The 21,916-nt window shown below is 37.6% G+C and overlaps 1 protein-coding gene across 1 annotated transcript in view; it reads right to left on the bottom strand.

Annotated features, from left to right (window-relative positions):
• Positions 1–21,916, bottom strand: part of PLCE1 (phospholipase C epsilon 1) — a 285,725-nt gene that overhangs the window by 240,507 nt on the left and 23,302 nt on the right. The window contains exon 2 of the mRNA XM_067552848.1: positions 8,838–10,430. Within this exon, the coding sequence (XP_067408949.1) occupies positions 8,838–10,046 (1,209 nt within the window). The 5' untranslated portion in view covers positions 10,047–10,430. The remainder of the gene's footprint in view (positions 1–8,837; positions 10,431–21,916) is intronic.

The raw sequence follows: 21,916 nt of genomic DNA on the forward strand, positions 1-21,916 counted from the left end.
AAAATACTTTGAAAGCTCCAAGCACCAAGAAGTTCTAAACACATTTAGCATATTTATTCACAGTCTGAAGCAGCAGAAATGAGGAAGCCTCAAAAGCACCAACAGCAAATCAAGAGTGCTGAAATGGTGAACAAAATGAGCTGGTGAAATGCTGAGGCATCAAAGAACTTGATACAAAAATATGTGAAGACTGTCTAAAAAACCAGAAATCTAGGACAACCTAACAGCTTCATGGAGCCTCATGGGTCAGTGAGAGGACAGAATAAAGCAACAGAATCAAAGAGACCAGTATTCCAGGACTCTAACCTACAGTAGCAAAGATCAGGAGAAAGAAAGGATAGCAAGAAGTACAGAACTGAACAGGAAAAACAACAACAGTTGATGTGACAGCAGTAACAAAGAACTGAATGAGAGACTCTTGGGGGTGAGGAACTGGTATTTCCCGGAATATGACTGGAGGGTAATAGGGAACCAAAAAAAAAAAAAAAATTTAAACTAAGAAAGTTCCATCCTGACTCCTGCTGTAGCACAGGACCCAAGAGTAGGAATTCTGTAGAGATGGCAGATCTAAAGAACATTGACCAGACCTACCTCAGAGAGGTGTTCTCAACTTACCTGTTTGTTGAGCACTTTCAAATCTTTGATTGTGAGGTTTTACTATTATTATAGCAATATATGAACAGTACATAAATATTTGTAGCACTGTCATGTTACAACATTCTTTCCATTAGTTTACAATGATTACTCACTTTAATTGAGTTATTGTAATAGCCATGCAAACAACATTTATTTTCGGTGCTTGTAAATGCATGTCCTTACCTCTAGGGCTGCCCCCTCCTGCCTGGATGCGTTGTTGCAGGGGGCTTTGCCTCTTGTGCTTCTAAGGGCTGCAATGGTCAATTCCAGATGGTCCCTTTTCCAGATTGCCCTATTGAGTCCTCTGTGGCTTAGACCTCTGGCCAAGACACACAGCCGGGTTTGGCTCTAAACAAAAAAAGAAGGTCCTTCACCCATTCTGGGCCCAATTCTAAACAAAACACAGTTCTTTACCCCTCTGGGCTTGACTCTAGACAAAAGGTTCTTTGCCCCTCCTAGGCTCAACTGCAGCTCCTCCCCACAACATCAGGCTTTTCCCTGCTGAGACTCCAAGTACCATTTAAATTAGAAAAACATGAGGGGCAGAAAGCTCTCATTCTCTGGCCCTTAAAGATCCTAGCTTGGGATTCCTCTCCACGCTAGAGCCTCACCAGAGAAGCTAACCCTTTAACTAGAAAGCAGGAGCTCAGAAGCAGCCATTCCCAAATACTGGCCTATCCTCCAGGCCATTCCCCAGAAGAGGAACTCCTCTTCCTACCTTCTCTCTCCTGCATCTTTCCTTCCCAAGGGAACTCTTTCTGCTCCTTATACAGCCTAGATCTTCCTTCTCTGGCTAGGAGACAATCAGTTCATCACTCCCAGGTGCACAGCATAACTAATTAGGTTCTCTCTGAAAAAACAACGAGAGTCGTGTAGCACTTTAAAGACTAACAAATTTAATTTCTGCAGGCATAGGCTTTCGTGGGCTGTAACCCACTTGACATCTCATATCAAAGATGCCATGATAGGAAGACTATGACTGAGTGGGGCCTCTTTCTATTTTATTCATCACTATAGAGATTATACACAAAGTAAAAAGGGAGAACTAAATGTATGTGGTGACTGAACACTGATATCTCCTATTAATATGTAGGTACGTATTGGACAAGCAGACCTGTATATGGAATATATACAAAGAGCAGCCATATACTACACAATGAGGCTATTAATTTCTGTATTATCTATACATCTGAGACAAACTCCAGCTTCTTACGTCCCTCATTAACACTTCAGTAGTCCAAGCAAACAGAAAAGTATTAGCAAGACAACAATCCAGTGCCTTTTCCAAACCAACACTGAAAACATCATGCAAAGAGATACCTATCTATGGTATTCACATGTTCCACTTAGACACAGATATCATTATGCCGAGTGATACAGCTATACTACTGTAACAAGTGAATCTCTCTGGTGTGGGTAAGTGCTCTGATTTTCTTATTGAGAAGACAGAACTAATGTTTGCTAAACTGTTCTGACAAAACATGCATACTCAGAGTGAACCATGGGAAGGGGGCGGGGGGGGAGAAGAGTAGAAAAACAAAATCACCGCATTCATTTACTGGCTACTGTTTCCCTCTGAGACTGATTTTAAACTAAATGTTTTAAACTCAATACCTGTACTAACACTTGGCTTATGTACACAGTTCATTTGCAGGTATATGAAAACATCTACTAAGACAATATAATAAAAAATTAACATAGCAATATTATAGAACATTTCATTTACAAGCAATTTTTACTATATTTTTATAACAAAAATACTAGGAATGTTTAATGAATACTATACACAATAGGTCAATTTCAGAATATAATAAAGAAAATACCAGAAACCATCATGTGGAAGGTGACACATTTGGGAAATGCAGTGAGACCTGCAGATTTAGGCCACTGTTGTGCCTAGTCTTCAGTCCTAAGGGAAAAAGGCTACTCACTTTGCAATTAACTATTCTGGCAAATTTACTGAGCATTTTATTTTTTACTATTCTGTCTCTATTTCAACTACTTTTATAAAACAATTTTAGGTACTGCTGATAATTTGGTTGAGTTTGTAAATATGACAGAAAATTAAAATTAAATCTGCACATCCAAAATGTTGAACATCTTGCGTTATGTGTATTGATTGTGGCAGTGGTGGAAAGGTCAGGGAAAAACATGCGTGTACACTCTAATAACGGAAGGTAGAAACACCTTCAAGAAGAAACTTAAATACATCCATTCCTTAATTGCGCAAGTGACAATCTGATCTCAGCTACTCTTTGTTCAAAAGAAAAAAGTGAAAAGATATACAAATCTAGTGAGTGGCTGTCAAGTTATGTAAATATGAGGTTCAGACTCATTCCTTCATTGGAATGTGGCCCATCTACCAAGTCATACACAAATACAAACATTTATGTACCCTCACTATTTATGACTAATGACATCACAATAGTGAATCTTACCACAGAACAACACTGTATGATACAGACAGTGAGGTAATTTTACAAATGTTTTAATGAAAAAAATACTAACCTCCAGCAGGTGAGACGTTTCAGTAGAGAAGACTGAACTCTGATTTTTAAATAGGTAATATCACTCTTCCCTTAACTACAAGGAATTTCAGATATTTAAGAAATCGAGTAGATAGAAACTTCAGAATAAAAAAAATTAAAATTATTCTCTCTAAGGAATATATTGATTTATGGAATAAATTACTAATTTGAGAATTATTGTGGCATTTTTAAAGAGTTATAAAATACCAAATTGGGGCAAAATTGTACCCTCCTATAAAGGCACACACAGCAGAGGTAGAGGAACTCCATGTGATAATTGTTGTGGTGTTTTCCTTCAATATTCCCCTTAAGAGGGGCTTTGGATACCAAGCAGAGCAGGAATTCTGCTGCCAATGGCAGAGTCCTTCCACAGCTGCACAGTATAGTTTCCAGAAGATGTTAATGCTGCTTCTAGCAAAACTTCTGGTACAGTCACCCAGGCCAGACAGGTCAAAGGGTAGAAGCCAGACTAAAGGCATTCCATCAGTCCTTCTGGTAAGGGGTTGTGAGTCAGGCTAACAACCTGTCCATGCAAAAATGCTTTGTTGTTATGGACTCAATCCCGAGACAAGATGAGTCTGTCACATTTGCAAATACAATCAAATGTGGGGAACCACAGTCTGCTGGACATAAGACAAGACAGTACTGTCCAACCAGCCAACACTATCATGATGGAGAATCAAAGCTGCAAGGAATTTCTTAATCTAAAACAGAGTATCTTCATAGCTAAGGTTAACACAAGAATTGGATGTTGGAATGTTAGATCACTTTGGAGCACTGGTCAGCTGACAAGTTAGAGAAGTAAAAATACTTGCCTGAGTACACTTGGACTGAATGAGATCAGGTGGATTGAACAAGGCAAATCATTGGAAGACATGAATGGCTTATGTTCTGGAAGAAAGGATGACAAACACTGAGAATCCTTAGGCTTATTATTCAGCAAGGAACCTAAAATATTGAAGGAATGGGAACCTGTAAACTCAAGAATATTGACTACTTGCTTCGTGATGAACCATGCAAAAAAAGTCACAGCTCTTCAGTATTACGCACCAACAAATGATCGTAACGAACAGGTCAAAGACTGTTTCCATGAAAGACTGCAGCATATCCTTAGCAAGACCAATAAATATGACATTGTTATCCTTATTGGGAGATTTAAAAGCACAGACTGGTGATGATAATACTGAATATGAACACCATGTGCAGACTGGCATGCCAGGGTAGAATGACAGTGGAAAACATTTTGTTAAATTCTGTGATCCATGCAATCCTTGCCTTGTGGGTAAATTATTTCCATACAAGGAAAGACAAATTGATATGGAGATCAAATGATGGCTTCACCCAGAAACAGTTTGAGTGTGTACCATTAGTAGTAGAAGCTGGAGAAGATCACTGTGACACCAAGATGTCTACGAGGGCTGATATTGGAAGTGACCACCATCTTGTTATTGGGACAATAAAAATAAAACTAAAGAAGGTAACACCATGCAAGGCAGAGGGCATCCATGATACTAGAAAGTTAGTAAATCTGAAGTGAAGGAGCATTTAAAGCGCCAACTTAGAAATAGATTTGAAAAAGTTAAAGACACTGATGGATAATCTTGTCAAACAATAGCAGTTACAGACCTGATTTTCACCTGACAAAACATTGAGAAAGGCCTAGAATACCCGCAGAAGATAGTTTTTAACTTCCTTGATTTTATGGAAGTGTTTAATAATGTCCATAGAAGCCTTCTGAAGATCCTGAGACACTATGGAATTCCAGCAAAGATGTTAATTCAGTAAAATTGTATAGCTAGTCTGCATGTTGCATCAGGACAGAGAGCATAGATAGGAAATGGTTTAAGATTGCTATGGGCATAATTATCCCCACTTTTCTTCTGCACTGTCACAGACTTTGTGATGAGTAGAGCAATCGCTGTTGCTAAGGACAATGGTATTGTTTGGGCAAGAAATAAGCTGTGGGACTGATATTTTGCAGAAATTGTCATACTGGATATCAACTTGGATGTGATGAAAAAAGACTCTTAATGAGCATAAATGCAGAAGCAACTGAAGTGGGACTTTGTGTCAGTACACAGAAGACCAAGACTACGGAGACAGGAGAGAATACTGTCAACACAGGCACATATGTAATTGAAGAGTAGAAAAGAGTTGGTAACTTCCTCTATCTTGGATGTATAGTATCTGCTAAAGGCCAACTAACTAATGTAGCAAAGATTCATCTACACACTAAATGAGATTGTCCTCCCAGCATTGCTGTATGCCTTGGAAATGTGGCAGATGGTGGACGCATACAAGAGGAAGCTCAAAGCATTCCACTAGCATTAAGAAGAATCTTGGGAATTAACCAGGGAGATCATTTAACCAATGTGGAAGTATTGTGCCGCATGGATCAGACAACTGTGGACTCAATAATTATACAGAGATATCTACGGTGGTCTGGTCATGTAATCAGACTACCCTATGGCAGAAGCAAAAGGTACATTTTCGATTGGATTCCACCTAGCGGGAAAATAAGGCATTGAGGACACAGAATGATCTATTAAGATGATTGAAAAGGAGTCTGCCATCATGGAGACAACTTATGATGGAGTCAAACATCCTGATCCAGACAGCCAGCAGTGGAAAAAATTGTTTGCCTCATATGCCACCAGGAACAGGAGATTCTAAGTGTAAGGGTATGTCTACACTGACAGTGGCAAAGTCACCGCTGTCAGATCAGCCTATCTGGATCAAGTGGTCAGTGAAGACCTGCTCAATCGATCCAGAAGTCGACGCAGTAAAACCACCCCCTCAAGTGGCATAGTGCTGCGTCGATGGGAACACAGTTTCCATCAGCACAGTGCAATGAAGATGCCACGCAGAAGGGAAGCAGAGTAGTTGATGGGAGTTACGCAAGCTATTTTGCATAGCTTGCATAACTCCCGTCAACTGCCATCAAATTGCTAGATAAGTGTAGACCAGGGCTAAATTAGTTAGTTTTGGCCGCAACTGCTAAGAGCAACCCCATGAAACTCCTACAGAGAAGCTTCTGCAAGTTTCCAAGCTCTGGGGAATCCTCTGTCACAAATTGTTCTCTCATGGTTCCATACCCACTACTCCAAATCTGTTCTATTCTATTCAGGTTAGACTGGACTTTGGGTAAATTCAGACTTTGTGCAAGTAGATTTAACTCCCAGGAAGTCCAGGAGCTGTACTCACTAATATCAGGAATTAATTTTGGCTTTTGTTTTTATCTCAAAATTTCTCCTTCCCAAAAGAAACACCCCAAAACAAATATATTTTTCCAAAACTATGAGAAACATTAGCAAGGGAGATCTGAGCATCTGTTTTATTTTAATTGTTCTGATTTCACTGACCAAAGCATTCAGGTACTGGATTAATAATCAAAGCCTTGAGAGATACCATTTGATTTTTTTCATCTCCCGCATCTTGAGCTAAAATGTAGATACTGTTTTTCCATATTAAAGTGATCTTTTTAACTAAGCATAAAAGAAGCAGTAGCATGTGTAGAAAGTTCTACTTATACACTTTCTTGATTTTTGTTCTTATCTTATTTGCTTTTTAGTGATCTTCATGAACACAGGAATAGGAGAATTCATTAACAAAGAGGCTACAAGCATAACAGGAATATTGCTGAACTCAACTGTAAAATCAACAACTTTGGAGATTCATCAAAATGTAGGTCAGACAAACAAGGTAAAAAACTGAGGTATTTAATTTTATTTCTGGTTTTCCTTTTTAAATCAAAATACCTTCTTCAGGAAATTGAGGAAAATTTCTCTACACAGTAGTGAGCAGGAACAGCCTGCTCCACACCCCACCCAATTCAGCAAAGCATTAAGCAAGTGAGTACTCCACAGGATTTAAGTGCTTAAATCAAGGACCAAAAGAGTGCTCACCCTCTCTCAAATGATATATGTAAAAAAATCAGAAGTTCAGATAAAAGTATTTCAAATTTATTTTTTCTTCAACATTTCAAACAATTTAGAAAAATTAAAATGAAAATATATAGAACATGAAAATTATACCAGGAAAATAGGACTGAATAATGAACAAGCAGAAATACGAAAATATAATATGGATTATTATAGGAGAATTACTGGAGGAGATTTTCAAAAAGTCACAAATGGCAGCTAGGTGCCTTTGAAAACTTCTTCCAATTTTTCTGGATATGGACAGAGTTAAAAAAACAAAGATAGGATTAAAACACTCTCTTTAAATAATAGGCAGGCACATAGCCTTTATTCAGTCTTGATACAGTGATCTGGCAATAGCAACTATATCCTTTTAGTAGTGATTCTGCCACTACTGCACATATAACTTGTTTCTGCATTCCACAATCTGGATACACTTCTTGTTCTTCGGTCATATAGTTTTCTGAGATTCTGCCCAAATCACAGGTGTCCAAAGTGAATGTTAAAATGACAGCTGACTAGTCAAACTATATAATCAGGAAGTACTTCAAAAATGGAGAATGGATTTGATATCAGTATTTACATACTTGAGATAATTGCCCAGTCACAAAATACTAAATCATTTACACAGATTAGTGGCATGAAAACAACAGATGTCAAGACAACTGAAGAGTAATGCCATGATTAATCAAATTAGAGTTAATTTAAAAGTCAGTTGTAATAAGGTTATATAAAATTATTTTAAATGTCATGGCAGCATATGGTTGGCAAAGAGAAGTCAAATACCCAACAATGCTGACATTAGATGCTGGCTGATCTTTATGCCAAAGAAAAGCACTGTAATCTTCCATTCTAAAATGCTATTTTGTTAGCAGTACTATGAAAAAGTGCTTTATATAAATTCTATTGCCAAGAGTGGTTTCTGCTTCCAGTTCTAAAGCTGTAGAACTGCAGAACTCTGAACAGCATGTACTTTACAATTAATGAAATATTGTTTAGGAAGTGCCACAAGAACATTTTTATGAGTTCATAATTGTGGATGGAAGCTTAGAATATGAATATATTTAGTCAATAGAACATAGGTTAAGATAACCGTACCATATCAATACATAGTATGTAACTTATGTTATAATGTAAATTATAAAGAGGGTTTCTGTGCATATAAATAACTATGTTCAAACATAATTCAGGTGAAATATTTAGATATTTTAAAAAATACCTATTAATGCAGCCTCTTTTCCCCCCACTATACTACAATCATTCTAAATCAATCCATACCATGCAAAATTATAGTATTAATATATTAGTCTGAAAATTGTATAAAAATATCTAATTTTGAAACATTAAGAATGTCACTGCTTCTTTTTAGAGAGTCCAGAAAAATGGATAAAAGATTTATTTTTTATTCCACCCTGGATTAGAAACTCTTGTGCCAGTTTTTAGACAAAATGAGTTTTTAAGATAAGACAAACTCTTCCAAAAAGGAGTGTTCAACATAAGAGAATGGAATACTTTATTATATTACTATTTGGTACCAATGGACATGTCATAAAATGCATCTTAAATGTTACTCAGAGTAAAAGCTTGTCTTTGCGTATAGTGTTTGTGGTTGTAATACATGTTATTTACATCATGTAGTTTCTGATACCCTCTTCAAGAACTTCACCAACAAACAGTGTAATAATGTTGTTAAATCAAAAGATGATCAGTTCAGTACATACTTGCAAGGGGGAAAAAAGATTGAAAAGCTTACCTCATGCCATATGGATTTCACAAGATCTGAATTTAATTCCTGATTTAAGGCTTGAATTGTTGTTAGATGTTCTGCTATAATCCTACAATGCTTTAAGTCCCTCTTGTTTCTCCTTTGCTCAACATAATTCCAAGCAACAGCTCCTATATGCCCTGAAGGTAAAGTCCTAACAATTGCCCTTGTTCCAGTATAAACTGATTTTTTAACCTCCTTATCATTTTTACAAAAACGTCTGATTAGCAAAGTGGAACGTTCCTTTTTGTTTCTAAAAAGTTCCTCCTCCATCCCTTCTTCACAGTTATCACTGCAATCTTCAAAATGGCTCAGAAAGGGCTTTGACGGCATTCTTTCAGTAAAATTACCACCATAGAAGCTGTGACACGAGCATGCCACTCTAACCTTTCGTGCTGCTCCTTCCAAACATAAATACTTATCCTTTAATGTGTCACAGTTATCACACAACAGTTGTCCATTTCTATTGTCACAATTATTTGTCAATTCCATTAATTTACAAGTGCAGGCTGTTGAATCGCTGGTGTGATCATTACCAACATTTACATGCTGTAAACAGTCACCCAAAATGAAGCGGTTGTGTAAAGTGCACAAAGCTTTTGATATATTTCTTTCACTAGCACAGTGAAAGTGAAACACTGCCAAATTATCAGCATCATCTGTGCCACTTTTATTTACTGCTGACTGGTTTCTTGATGACTTCATCTCTACTGAAGGTCCATCCATCTTCAACTGAATTTCAGCAAACATGGTTCTTTCCAGTGAAGTAGAAATTCCAGTTTCCAGGCATGTGTGTTCTTCTGCTAAAGAATCACATGATTTATGTAACTGGCTATGTGAAACACTGCTCTTACATTTTTTCTTTATAATGTTACAATTAATGTTAAGAAACTCCACTGAACCAGGGATGCATGCATTTTTTTCCCAGAAGTTTTCATTACTCCTGTTATCAGTCATTTCTTCTTCATTTGCCAAAGAGAAAATTTTGGGCAGTGAGCCCTGAAGATGTTCTTCTTCCAGTCTGTGTAAGTACGACAAAGTATGTGTAGTCTGCCTTCCTTGATTAGCAATATGGCTTTTTATAACACTGGTGTCTAAAGCATTTTCACTATTTTCATCTCCAGCTGACTGAGCAGATATCACTTTACCCTGTGCCACTGACACAAGTAGAGAAGCTGCCATTTCCTCAGAGGTCATTTTGACACAGTCTTTAGATAGTTTTCTGTATTTCCTCACTGATAATCATACCATGATTTCAGTTTTAAAAAAATCAGTGCTAAATTATCAGTGCAGACACACTGTGTAAAAACATGTTGAATTCTTTCTTATTTTTTTAAAAAAGCATATGTATTACTAACTACAAAGCTTTACCAGCTGTGGATTACTGACATGAACTACAGATTTTCTTAAAGCAGTTTCTTAGTGTGATATAGCCAGTTGACAATTTCTTCCCACTGTCAGCACTTCCCTCATATGTAGGGTACTGTTTGTTGCTACAGTTGGTAGAAAAAGGAGCATATTTGAACATATAATCCATCACAAAGATGTAGCTGAGCATATAACAGCCAATTTGTTAGTTTCCTGCAAGAAAAAGACAATGTGTTAAACAAATTCTGTTATAAAATGCATAGTTACAATTATAACAAGAAATGGTTAGTATGTAAAAGCTGTTCACAGAATGTTAAGAAGTTGTAAACTTAGATCTAATGAATTTAAAAAAATTAAATTGAAGAGAGTTTCAGGAACTATATCTGTCTTAGGGAATGTCTACACAACGAGCAGCAGCAAGTCTCAGATCCTGGGTCAACTGACTTGGGCTTTCAGGGCTCACGCTATGGGGCTAAAAAAATAGTGGTGTAGATGTCTGGCTCAGGTTTCAGCATGAGCCCAAGTCAGTTGGATCCATGCTCTGAAACTAAATGCCACAGGTCTTTTTGCTGTGTAGACACCCCCTTAGACTCCCTTAGTCAATATTTGTGGTTTTGCAGTCACATTTTCTTTCTCTCTTCCTTTTTTTTATATGTTTCTCTCCACTATTGTATGAAAACATATAAACAGGGAAAACTGACTACATGGGGAGAAACAGTGAAATTGAACATATAATATGAACAAAGTGAAAAAATACTTGTTTTTATATAATCTCTTTCAGAGTTATTTTAGGGGTTACTTATCACTAAAGTACAAATATTTTCAGAAATAAATTTTTAATGTCCTTTGAAAAGCAACTGCTTTTTCATGATCAAAATTGAAGTCTAGTGTGACTATTTTTATTATTTGCTTTCAGTAACATCTACAACATGCTAGGAGCTGTGCAACGAAAGAAAACATAGTATTTTCACCTAACAGCTTATGATTTAAAGAGACAGACATAATAGAGGAAAAAGTTACCACACACAAGTAAAGTGGTCAAAATGATGATTAAAAAATCTCTAAGGCATGACCAAAGATTATATGACTATCTCTAACTGTCCTTAAACCTTGCCACTTTCAGTTAATGGATTTCTTCTAGTCAAGTGTCTTGTGCTAAGGCTGATACCACTGGTGCAGCAGAGGAGATGGAAAGAAAAGTTAAAAAAAAAAAAAAAAAAAAAAAAAAAAAAAAAAAAAAAAAAAAAGACAGTTGTGCAGGGCAGTGGAGCAAGGACAGAGGACTGAACTTGGTACGAAGGAGGAAAAGCCAGAGAATTATGGGAAATTATGAGAGTCTGGATAAGAGTTTTAGCAATAGGGACTGAAAGAAAATGTGTGAGGTGGGGAGTTCCCTGAGCTGGGGGAGGAGATCCCAGGTCCCCAGCCACCTGCCTCTGCCCAAGTCCCAACTCTTTCTCCAGGAGGGAGGCAAGAGTTAAATGTCTAGAACAAGTACTATGTTAAACAATAAATATTTTTATCTAGCTCAGGTAACGCCATGAGTAAACAAGTAAGGATCTCTAGCATGAGTTAAACACTCCCTTTTTGTGGGTGCAACATATCATACAACATACAGCCCTCCCATGCTTAGCTAGACAAGCACATGCTCTATGTTCTGAATCAATCCAAACCACCTTGCTTCCACAAAACATCTCTAAAATATGGCCTTTCTATTCCATCCACACAGCTAAAATTCTCAATCTCACGTATCTACTACTGTAAAATCCTTTTCTCTGGGCTTAATAAATGCAAACTTTCACAATCATATTGATTCAGAATGTTACTATAAAGATCATTTTCCTAGCAAGTCTCTTTGACCACACCACCACTTTCTTTACATCCCCCTTTTCTATCACAAACATAAGCTATGGGTCTTCACTTTAAACCCCTCCCACCAATTTTCATCTTACCTATCATCTCTCATTCACCACTGAAATGTGAACTCTCACCTCTGATCATCCCATGAAGCTGGACTCTATCACCAATTTATTACATTTTCAAACAAGCTTCTTACTCCCCTGCTGCCCCTCATATTTGGATGGAGTGCCACATAAATATCCACAAAACTAACATTAGCCTCCTTTAAATCCATAAGTCAGACTCCTATGTACTACAGTCAAACAAATAATTAACAACAAGTCTGAGTTACAAGGAGGTTGATGGTCTTTGTCAACAATGAGAAAGAATGAGGAGGATTTGGGAGGAAAAAAAGGAGTTAACTTTTGACAATACTAAATTTGAACTCAGATCCACCAGGAGATGTCAGAATGACAGGCTGAGATGTGGAATTGAATGGATGAAGAAAACTCAGGAACCAACAGAATTAAGAGTCATCAGCAAAGAGATATTAACTAAAGCCATATGGAGCAGATTAAATTACCTAACGCAGGTGTGCCCAACCTACAGCCCACCAGAGCATTTCATAAGGCCTGTGGCCTGCTTGAACGCAATATACTAATGACCAATTCATTAGCATTTTGTCGTCATGTTTACATTATTTGAGTTTACACAAGTGTGTAAATAAATACTGTACATAGAAAGAACCTACCTAAATACACACAAAACAAGCTGAGCTTAAAATATAAATCAATACAGATGACTTTAAATTTGTTTTAAGCACAAAGCTGTTCTTAGGTTTATGTGGCCCTCCTATGGCACCACTTACCTAAATAAATGACATATAGGAAATAAAGGGGCCCAATGATGGATTCCTATGGGATTCCTACGGCAAGTGGGACAGAGGATGATGACCAACCAAAAGAGACATTAAGGAATGGCCAGAGAGGTAGAAGCTAAACCAAGAGGTGCCAGTCCAGAAAGGATAAGGCATCAAAAAAGAGATTATGATCTACAGTGTCCAAAACAGCAGAGTAGAAGCCCTGACACTTAGTAAGAAAAAGAGTGCTTGCTTGTTAGAAGCCCTTCTTAAAAAAAATTAGCATTCTAAAATGAACTGCTGTTTCTTATCAAACTAACCCTAATAAAACTAATTATTTTTAAAATTGCCATCTGCAGTTAGCTTGCCATTAACTGCCATTAAAGAATCTTCCCCCAAATAAAATATTTTAAATTAAATGAGTTACTTGGGGCTAGATCACTTCAATTTTAGCCAATCAACAGAATGAATGGATCAGAAAAAGCACACTTCAATGCCCAAATGCTACTTCAATGCTAGAGGGAGAGATACCTCAATAACAACATTACATCTCTCTCTCACGCACAAACCATGCCCCTGCCCTCAAGGTGGATTGATTTAAATCACATATTTCGATAATGATTTAATTCAGCAAGGAGGAAATCTTGATTTAAATAACAATCTTGTTTTAACTGTTTTTTTTTTTTACTTATTTTCCAAAAGAAAGGTTGAATCTCATTGTTGGTAACCGTTAAAACATGCAGATTTGCAACTAAATATAGGCCTTTACACTAAATTTGGTACTTCTTTTTGCTAAGTAGGAGGATACACTATAGTGTATATCGCTTAAATAGATGTGTATAATAGTTTGTTACGTTTATTCAGATTCTTAATTTTTACATTTATCTTAGAAAATGGTGAATTATGCATTTGCTAGATTATGAATTTTTTACTTGTATTAAACTGCATTTGGATGGAAATTAAAATTCAATTTAAAATGCACAATGAGCATCTTAATTTTTACATTAAATTAATCAACCTTAAATGTGCTAGATACATAAGAACAAAAATAAAGTTTATAAAAACAGTTTTTGCTTTTAAAACTAACTGATTTATTAAACAAAGGAAGACTTGTAGTTGGTGACCAGGAACAATCAGTTTGATTCACTATGTCCTTCCAGATTTTAGTATTAGTAGATCCCATCCTCTTGCACCTAGTTTTTATTCATAGATTAAAAGAGAAAAACATCTCCTGCCACAAAATAATAGGTCTGCTATGGATGATGTTGACCAAACGGTAGCTAGCTAGCTACATGTCCACTCGTGTAACAAAGTCAGTTCACCCCAATTCCTCAACAATGGACTGACAAGGCTTTTTCAATGTTTTCATGGGTGACATGCCTCCAATGAAGTCATGCAAATTTGCATGTGTGGATGATCTTGCCTTGGCAATGCAAGCAGCCACCTTCAGCGACCGTGAGTCCACCCTGAATGGGGACCTATATATTTCCGGAAATGGATGCTCAAACCAAATCCTCATGAAACAACAGTCACTGCATTCCATCTTAACAGGAACACTCAGCGCATCCTGAAAGTGACATTCTGCAGCAACACTGTGCAACATGACCCCACTCCAACATATCTCGGAGTGAAGCTAGATTGCATGCTAACCTTCCACAACCATCTGAAGAAGATAGCTGCCAAGTTGAAGACAAGAGTCAACCTGGTCCAGAAACTGGAAAACCCAAGCTGGGGAGCATCAGCATTATGGACATCAGCGATGGCTCTTGTGTACTCCGTAGCCAAGTACTGTGCACCGGTATGGACTAGAAATAGTCATACTTGACTTGTTGATGTCCAACTGAAAATTGCAATGCCATGCTCAAGTCAACCCCAACACCTTGCGTGCTGATGCTGTCGCACACTGCTCTCCCATCCATTCACTGTGATGCCACAACCCTTTGGGAATTCCAGAGGACTGTGGAAAACAAACATCCTCCCATCCACCGGGACCTTAACACCACCTGAAGTCAAGTAGGCCCTTTTGGACCCACGAATTTAACCTTCAACAATGCAACTTCAACCCTGAGGAAGCTTAGAAAGCCGAATGGAGTTCACAAGAAGTTACAAATAAATACCTTGTAAAAGATCTGACGCAGAATATCCCTGGCTTCAAATCTCCCACAAAGCTCATGGACAACTTTAAACCACTTCTGCACAAACCATGTCAGATGCAGATATTTGCTGCAAATCCAGTGTGCAACCATGGTCATCCAGAACAGACAGACAATAGAACATAACTCAATGCCCAATTCACAAATACAAAAAAGGCATCACAGCAATACATTCTGCTATTCCAGATGCTATTAACTGCTTAACCATCGGAATGTAAAATTATAGTGGCTGCTCTACATTTACATCAGCCATAGAGAAGAACTTACATTTTTTTTCAACTCTCAATCTTTTTCTTAACTCCGAATGAACCAGTTATTTAATTGAGTTAATTGAATAAACTGAAATTAAGAAAATATTCTCTCTGCATGTGCAATAGAGGTTACTGCTATCAAAAGGTGGTTAAGCACTTCAACTAACTCAGTTGTCTAGCCAATGATTTCCACCAGTTCAGTGATTTGAGTTCTTTAAAACCTGGCAACAAACATGTATTTTTTTAATTAATTTAAATTTTAATAAATGGTACATTTAGGCCTTAACACAAGTCATATATTCAAATTTAATTTTAAAGATTTTTTTTTTTAAAAATAAACCTGTATTTAATTTAAAATTAAAAAACTCCAATTTAAACAGAAAAATCAGATTTATTTTTAAAGTCACTGATTTTTATCTACCCTGCCCCACCTTCCTTAAAAAATAAACAAACATGGAAACAATTCTTTGAAACTTTTCCCACATCACACTCAGGGAAAATGCCCACAGGAGTTTCCACTGAACCTTTCTGCATTAATATCTATGGATTACTACCCTGTGCCTTCAAATCCAACCCCCCACCACTGGTGCTGCTTCTGGCCAGGCACAGGCAAGAAGCCATTGCATGGGGATGCACAGTCCCACCTTCATGGGCTGCCAAACTCCCATTTTAAGGGATGACGCAACTGAAATTCCTCAGATTCAAGTCAATAGACTTTTCTACTTACATTTTGGCTGTCCTATAGCTTTTAATGTGGAAGGCATGATTTGGCCCATTATTTTATTTAGCGCCGTGTGTTTAAAATAAAATTTCAAAGTATGGATAAAAACTATCCATTTAGTTTTGCTTTTTATAGGTATCTTGTTTATGTTCTTCAAACTCCTGTTCTATACTGCTTTAGATCTTTTCCAATATCAGTATGATGTTTTAAAGAGCAAATGTATACATGTGTTACTAATATCCTTCTGTATTAATTTTTGGAGGATTTCTTTCATCTATCAGTACTCCTCAGACTACTGATTCACCTCTGTCTGCATAAGATTATTCCAGTCAACCCTAGCAAAATGTAACTTATGGTACCATATTCATAAATATCTTCCCTGTAATGCTGCTAAACCAGAAATAAAGAGAAAATGCTATGAATGGTCACTGAGAATACTGTATTATTTATTACTTCAGTAATTCACATTCTTTCAAAGCAACTCATTTATTTAAGTCAGGAAAACCTAACATTGGTATGCAATTTGATTTTACAGCATTCACTCAAGACCATAAAACTTATTAGTAAACAGTAATTTACACCGTTCAGTATGTAAAAACTTTGAAGTTAACATCCCACCTATGCTCCAGTGTAAATAAGAAGCTAACAAAATAAATAGTATTTTGAAACATTCTGCAAGCCTATGGCATTTTCAATGGTAAACTGTTTCTGTGGTTAGGGTGATAATGTAGTTAATCCATGCCCACTCAGTGCAGTGCTCTGTCCCCCTCTGATGGTGGCCAGACTTCAAGATTGATGAGCCTGCAGCATCTCTACTGAAGAGAGCAAGGTTTTTTAGCTCAAGCAGTGGAGACTCATGCATTAAGATCCATAGTCTCCAGGTTCAATCCCCGCTGCTGCTAACGCACGCAGGGGCATGGGCATTACATATAGCTTTTGAAGACACAGACACATGGGAAAGTGCACATAGAAGGGCATTCCACAAGCTGCAGCAGTCCAAGGGCATTAAATCTGATGAGCACAGAGGGGGGTAGAATGTCTTCAATGATACTAGGGGAGCATACTGAGGCAGCAACTGCTAAATCCTTAAAAAAAAGTGTAGTATGCATTCCTCCATCTAGTGTTTATGGAGTACAAGCACCAGGATGTTAGCTACCACCTCTGCAGACATGCAGAGAGCAGGACTTCCCAGGCCCTCCCCATCTGCATACCTGCATATGAGAACCTCAAAATCTGGTTGAGTATAGAAATCTTAAATATATATACATATATATATATATATATATATATATATACACACACACACACACACATATATATATATATATACACACACACACACACACACACACACACACACACAAACCACAAATATGCAAGCAGCGTGTAAATTATCCCAATTAATATTCTTTCATCAAAACCACGCAAAACATTATGATTTATAATTAATTTTGAATATAAAAGCACATGGGACAACCTACAAAAGCCTACACCTTGGTTATAGGCTCACGCTGTGATTTTCTAAAGCCACTAAATAGCTAATGAAATCCATTCATAGCTACACTGGTACATTTTCAACTTCATTTAAGCCTCATAAGTGAAATATGCTCCATCAGTAAAAAAGTAGGAAACCAGATCCATCAAAGGTAAATCACCCTAGATACAAAGGTCAGCCAACAAAAATAAGTGAATAATTAAAATAGATCACTTGGGAACCTTTCAGTACTCACATTCACAAAATGTTTTAAGTTGTAAACCATAAGATACTGCAACCAATTAAACAAAGGAAATTTTTCATCTATATTCACTTAGCTTAATTATTTGTAGACTGTTTGAAGATTTAAAGTGCCAGCTATTACTGACTATTATTTAGTAACTTCATATTTAATCACAAAAGAAGTCTAGAAATAGGTTAAAAAGAAGCGAGGTAAAAATATGTTCACACCCCTACCAATCTAAAAAATTCCACAAAAGTGAGATGGGTCCAGTCTTGAATTCTTTACTCAAGCCAGTAGCTAAGCGTTTTGCTTGGGTCAGACATTAGTACGGACTTCAGTACTGGATCTGTTTTTCACGTTAAAGACAGGCATCTATCTGGAGGAGTGGACAGCTCACAGGATTTGTGGTGAGGTACATAACTTTTCACCCATAGGCTAGTAGGGAAAAGCTGAACGGGGAAATGTCTGAGGCAGCTGGAAGGTGGTGGGATGAAGCAAGGGTAGCTGGCAGCATAGGGGCTGGGTGGTAGGTGGACTTTTGGTAAGGGAAGGTATTGCCTGGGGATGCTGTGTGGTGTCTGAGTGGTGCCAGAAGTAACTAACTGCCTGAGAGTTAGTTTGGGGGGGTGTACATTGGCAGCTGGGTGAGCACCTGGTGGTGGTGGCCTAGATGGTGGGTACAACAGATTCAGCAGAGTGCCTAGGGCAGCTGGGTGTGTGTAAGGATACTTATTGATGGCTTCCTGGGCAGCTGAGTGGGGAAGGTTGGTGGTAGGCTGGGAGAAACAAGTGTCGAGGGCAGCTGATGGGTGCCTGGCATTGATGGAGCCAATATATTTCCTCCACACCTTCCCTAGGTCGTGCTGGCACCACCTCATCCCTACTCTTACTGCTGCTTAAGTGACTGTGTGTGCTAGAAGGGGGGACATAGATGCTGTCTCAGTCTACAGAACAGGCACCATAGAGCCCACAGGCAGGGGAGATGAGGTACTGGAAAGCAATCCCTGCTGGAATGTCACATCTCAGCAGAGTTAAGGGGAGGTGTGATTGGGCTTCCAAATATGTGGCAATTGGCAATCATAACAAAATGAGATTCAATGCAGAAACATTCCAATTAATAGATATGGACAAAAAATCTGAACCACATATATTCAATGGTAAGGAGATTCTTGAAAAAATAGTGAAGCTAAGCAAACTTGGAGTGATAATTGAAAGCAAATATGGCCTATCGGCAACTGCCTCTCACACTGCCCCATTAAAATCATGCTCAACCAGGATACTAACTCTCAGTTCAACCTTCCAAGGGCCAAGATCTCTTGACCGGGGAGGACGGGGGTCTGCTGCTATTGAAGTAATCATTACTGAAGATCAAATTGAGTTAAAGCCTCACCATCTTCAAAGTACAATGCAAAAGTCATCTTTCTACAGACCTTTTCTTAATAAATAAGTTATGGAATGATCCTGGCATCGTGTTCCTGGAAGTAAAACATCCAGATTTAATTCCCCATAAGCAAGATCCCTTCTACAGTGCACCATATTAAAATTATATTATACTGCAAAGGCCCAGAAATAAGGAGCAGGTTCCAGCACCTGGCAATGTCACCACCAGGGCACCTAGGCAACAGTTAGAAGGAAATGGTGGGCCTCCTAAGAATCAATTAAAACAGGGATTATATTAGTTTTAAGAGTTGAAGACAAATTATAACATTTTATAACTCAGTAACTCAGATATATTATTGGATTGTTTCAATAATAGAATAACCTCAAAGATTTACAAGTTTACATAACTTGCTATAAATTAGGCTAAACAATTATTTGTAATGGCTACAATAGAATAGAATGACAATTTAAAACTAACTATTAGATGTTCCAAATAATACAAAAGACTGCTAGAACTGATGTTGGGGAGGTGAGGACTGAAATCCCCATGCTACCAGACAGGTCCCCCATTTGCTTCCTCATGTCCATGCCTTTTCTATCAGTGAGATTACAATACTGAGAGAAGAAACAGACTGAATATCTCACAAACCCTGTATTCATTGGAAGTTGTTAGTTTCTTTGTAGATCTGAACTGCAATCATTTAGGCTCAGATTTCTAAAGGTATTTAGGCAATGCTGCGCTGAGTGCTGCAATTCCTAACTGGTTTTGGAGCCTAAATCTCCTTTTCAAAAGTGATTTAGGCCTTCAAGAGTTAAACTCCAACGGTTCAGCAATGCCTAAACACCCTTAAAAATCTGTGCCTTAAGTCAAATACCCTTTTTTGTTCAACAGTTGCCTTGAACTTCATTCTAAAAGTGACGATTCCCAAGTTGTAGTGTAATACTGAATTTTACCATATTGCATCTAGTCTGATGAAACAAACAAGGTCCTTCTATCACAAACTGAACAATATGCATCCACCAACAGGCCACCATGATCACTAGTCTCCTTCTCCATTCTCTGTGGCTGTGTTGAATTCCAGGAAAATGCACATGCCAAAACAGCAGTCTCATAGCTGACCAAACATTTTTCACTATTGTACAATTTTTCCCCAGTTGCTGAAAGAACTGGCAGTATTGACTTGATGTTGATAAATCCAACTTCTCACACAACTGAGTAAAGTACATTGGATATACTGTTAATTCCCTTGGATTTAAGTAGGTGAAGACAACCAGTTCAACTTCATATCAAGATGTGCAGCTAAGTGAGATTCTTAGATTTTTTTCAGATGTCACTCCGCGCAAAAAAGAAGAGCGCTTCAAAGGGGCTTTACTGTACAATTCCTGTTTTTTCATAATGAAACCATGCCAAAATTTTTGTTGTATTGCATTAGATATTGTAAAGTATATTGTAGATGGTCTTCCCTTTCACCTAATACTGTCATTTCAACATAGCTGGGAAAACTGCCCTGGTCTGAAGATGATTTATGGGACATGCTAATTACATTGCCAAAACACCTAACCTGCCAATCATCATCGCAATGTTGATTAACAAGAATGTCAACAGTATTCAAAGATTTTGCAGGACCTAGCTGTCTCCCTTGGCTTCTTTGGAATCACTAACAATGTAGTATAACCCTGACTTTAGTTGACAGATGAGCTTGTGCAATTCCAGCTTAAGGATGCTTCTTCCATTCCAAATGCATCAAACTTTACAGTGAGCATTTGAATTTTGACAGAGGCACCGGATCCACACACGACACTATAAATCCTAATGCTTTTTTACAGTGCATCATTATCTCCATACCCACAGACTGCAGATGTACTTGTGATTTATCTTACCAGTCTTTTCTGAGGACCAAAATGAGTTCCTAAAAATACTCTAGACTTTAAAAAAATAATAATAAAAATAAAAATGTATTTACCTACAGTTAATATCTACACTTTTCAATATGTTGTAGAAGAAAGCAACAACAGACTAAAGAAGGACATGTAGTTATATCATTGCTTCCACTATTTGATAATTCAGAGATTCTATAGTTCAGAAGATCCCCTGGTCACTTCAAGTATACTATCAGGAATGGAGGGTGAATGCTTGGTTGTTTTTTTAGTGGAAGCCATTGTATAAATCCATGAGAAATGGATTTAGATTGAATGTCTGAAATATATTGTTAATGTCTTCTTTAGGTTTATCATGTCCATTTCCAGCATTTTCCCCCACATCACCTGATGATTCATCTCCTCTTCTCCCTGGTGGAATTCCTGACATCCATTTTGTTTGCTCCCAACCAGAAAATTCCAAGACCTAACTGACCACACATGCCAAGCAGTACAATTGTTGAGAACCATTTTCACCCATGGCCTACTGTATGGAATCCCATTAGGCCTCTCTCATTTCTGCAGCAACTACATAGAAGTAAGAAGTTTACCAATGGACATGTTGTCCTTCCCCCAGTTATTGCCAGCATCTCTTACATGACAAAAAAATTCCTGACAGCCCAACATCCTACCCCATTTAAGGTGTGGGCTCTGTATGGGTTCACAAGATTACTGTCTCTTACAGAAGGAGAATATTATCTCAAATTCAACTTCGTTAGTTTACTTCCGGTTTTTTTTTTTTTTTATATTGTGGTTAATAAAAATTCAGTTAAATATTCTCTGGTGCTTGGTGTGCTCTCTCTCCCTCTTGCTCCTTGAATTAAATCCATCCCAGAGTTAATGACTGCAGTTACAAAGTAC

This window comes from Emydura macquarii, unplaced genomic scaffold (genome assembly GCF_026122565.2).
Source record: "Emydura macquarii macquarii isolate MOO-44397 ecotype Brisbane River unplaced genomic scaffold, CSIRO-AGI_Emac_v2 contig_1390, whole genome shotgun sequence".
Classification (NCBI taxonomy): Eukaryota; Metazoa; Chordata; order Testudines; family Chelidae; genus Emydura; species Emydura macquarii.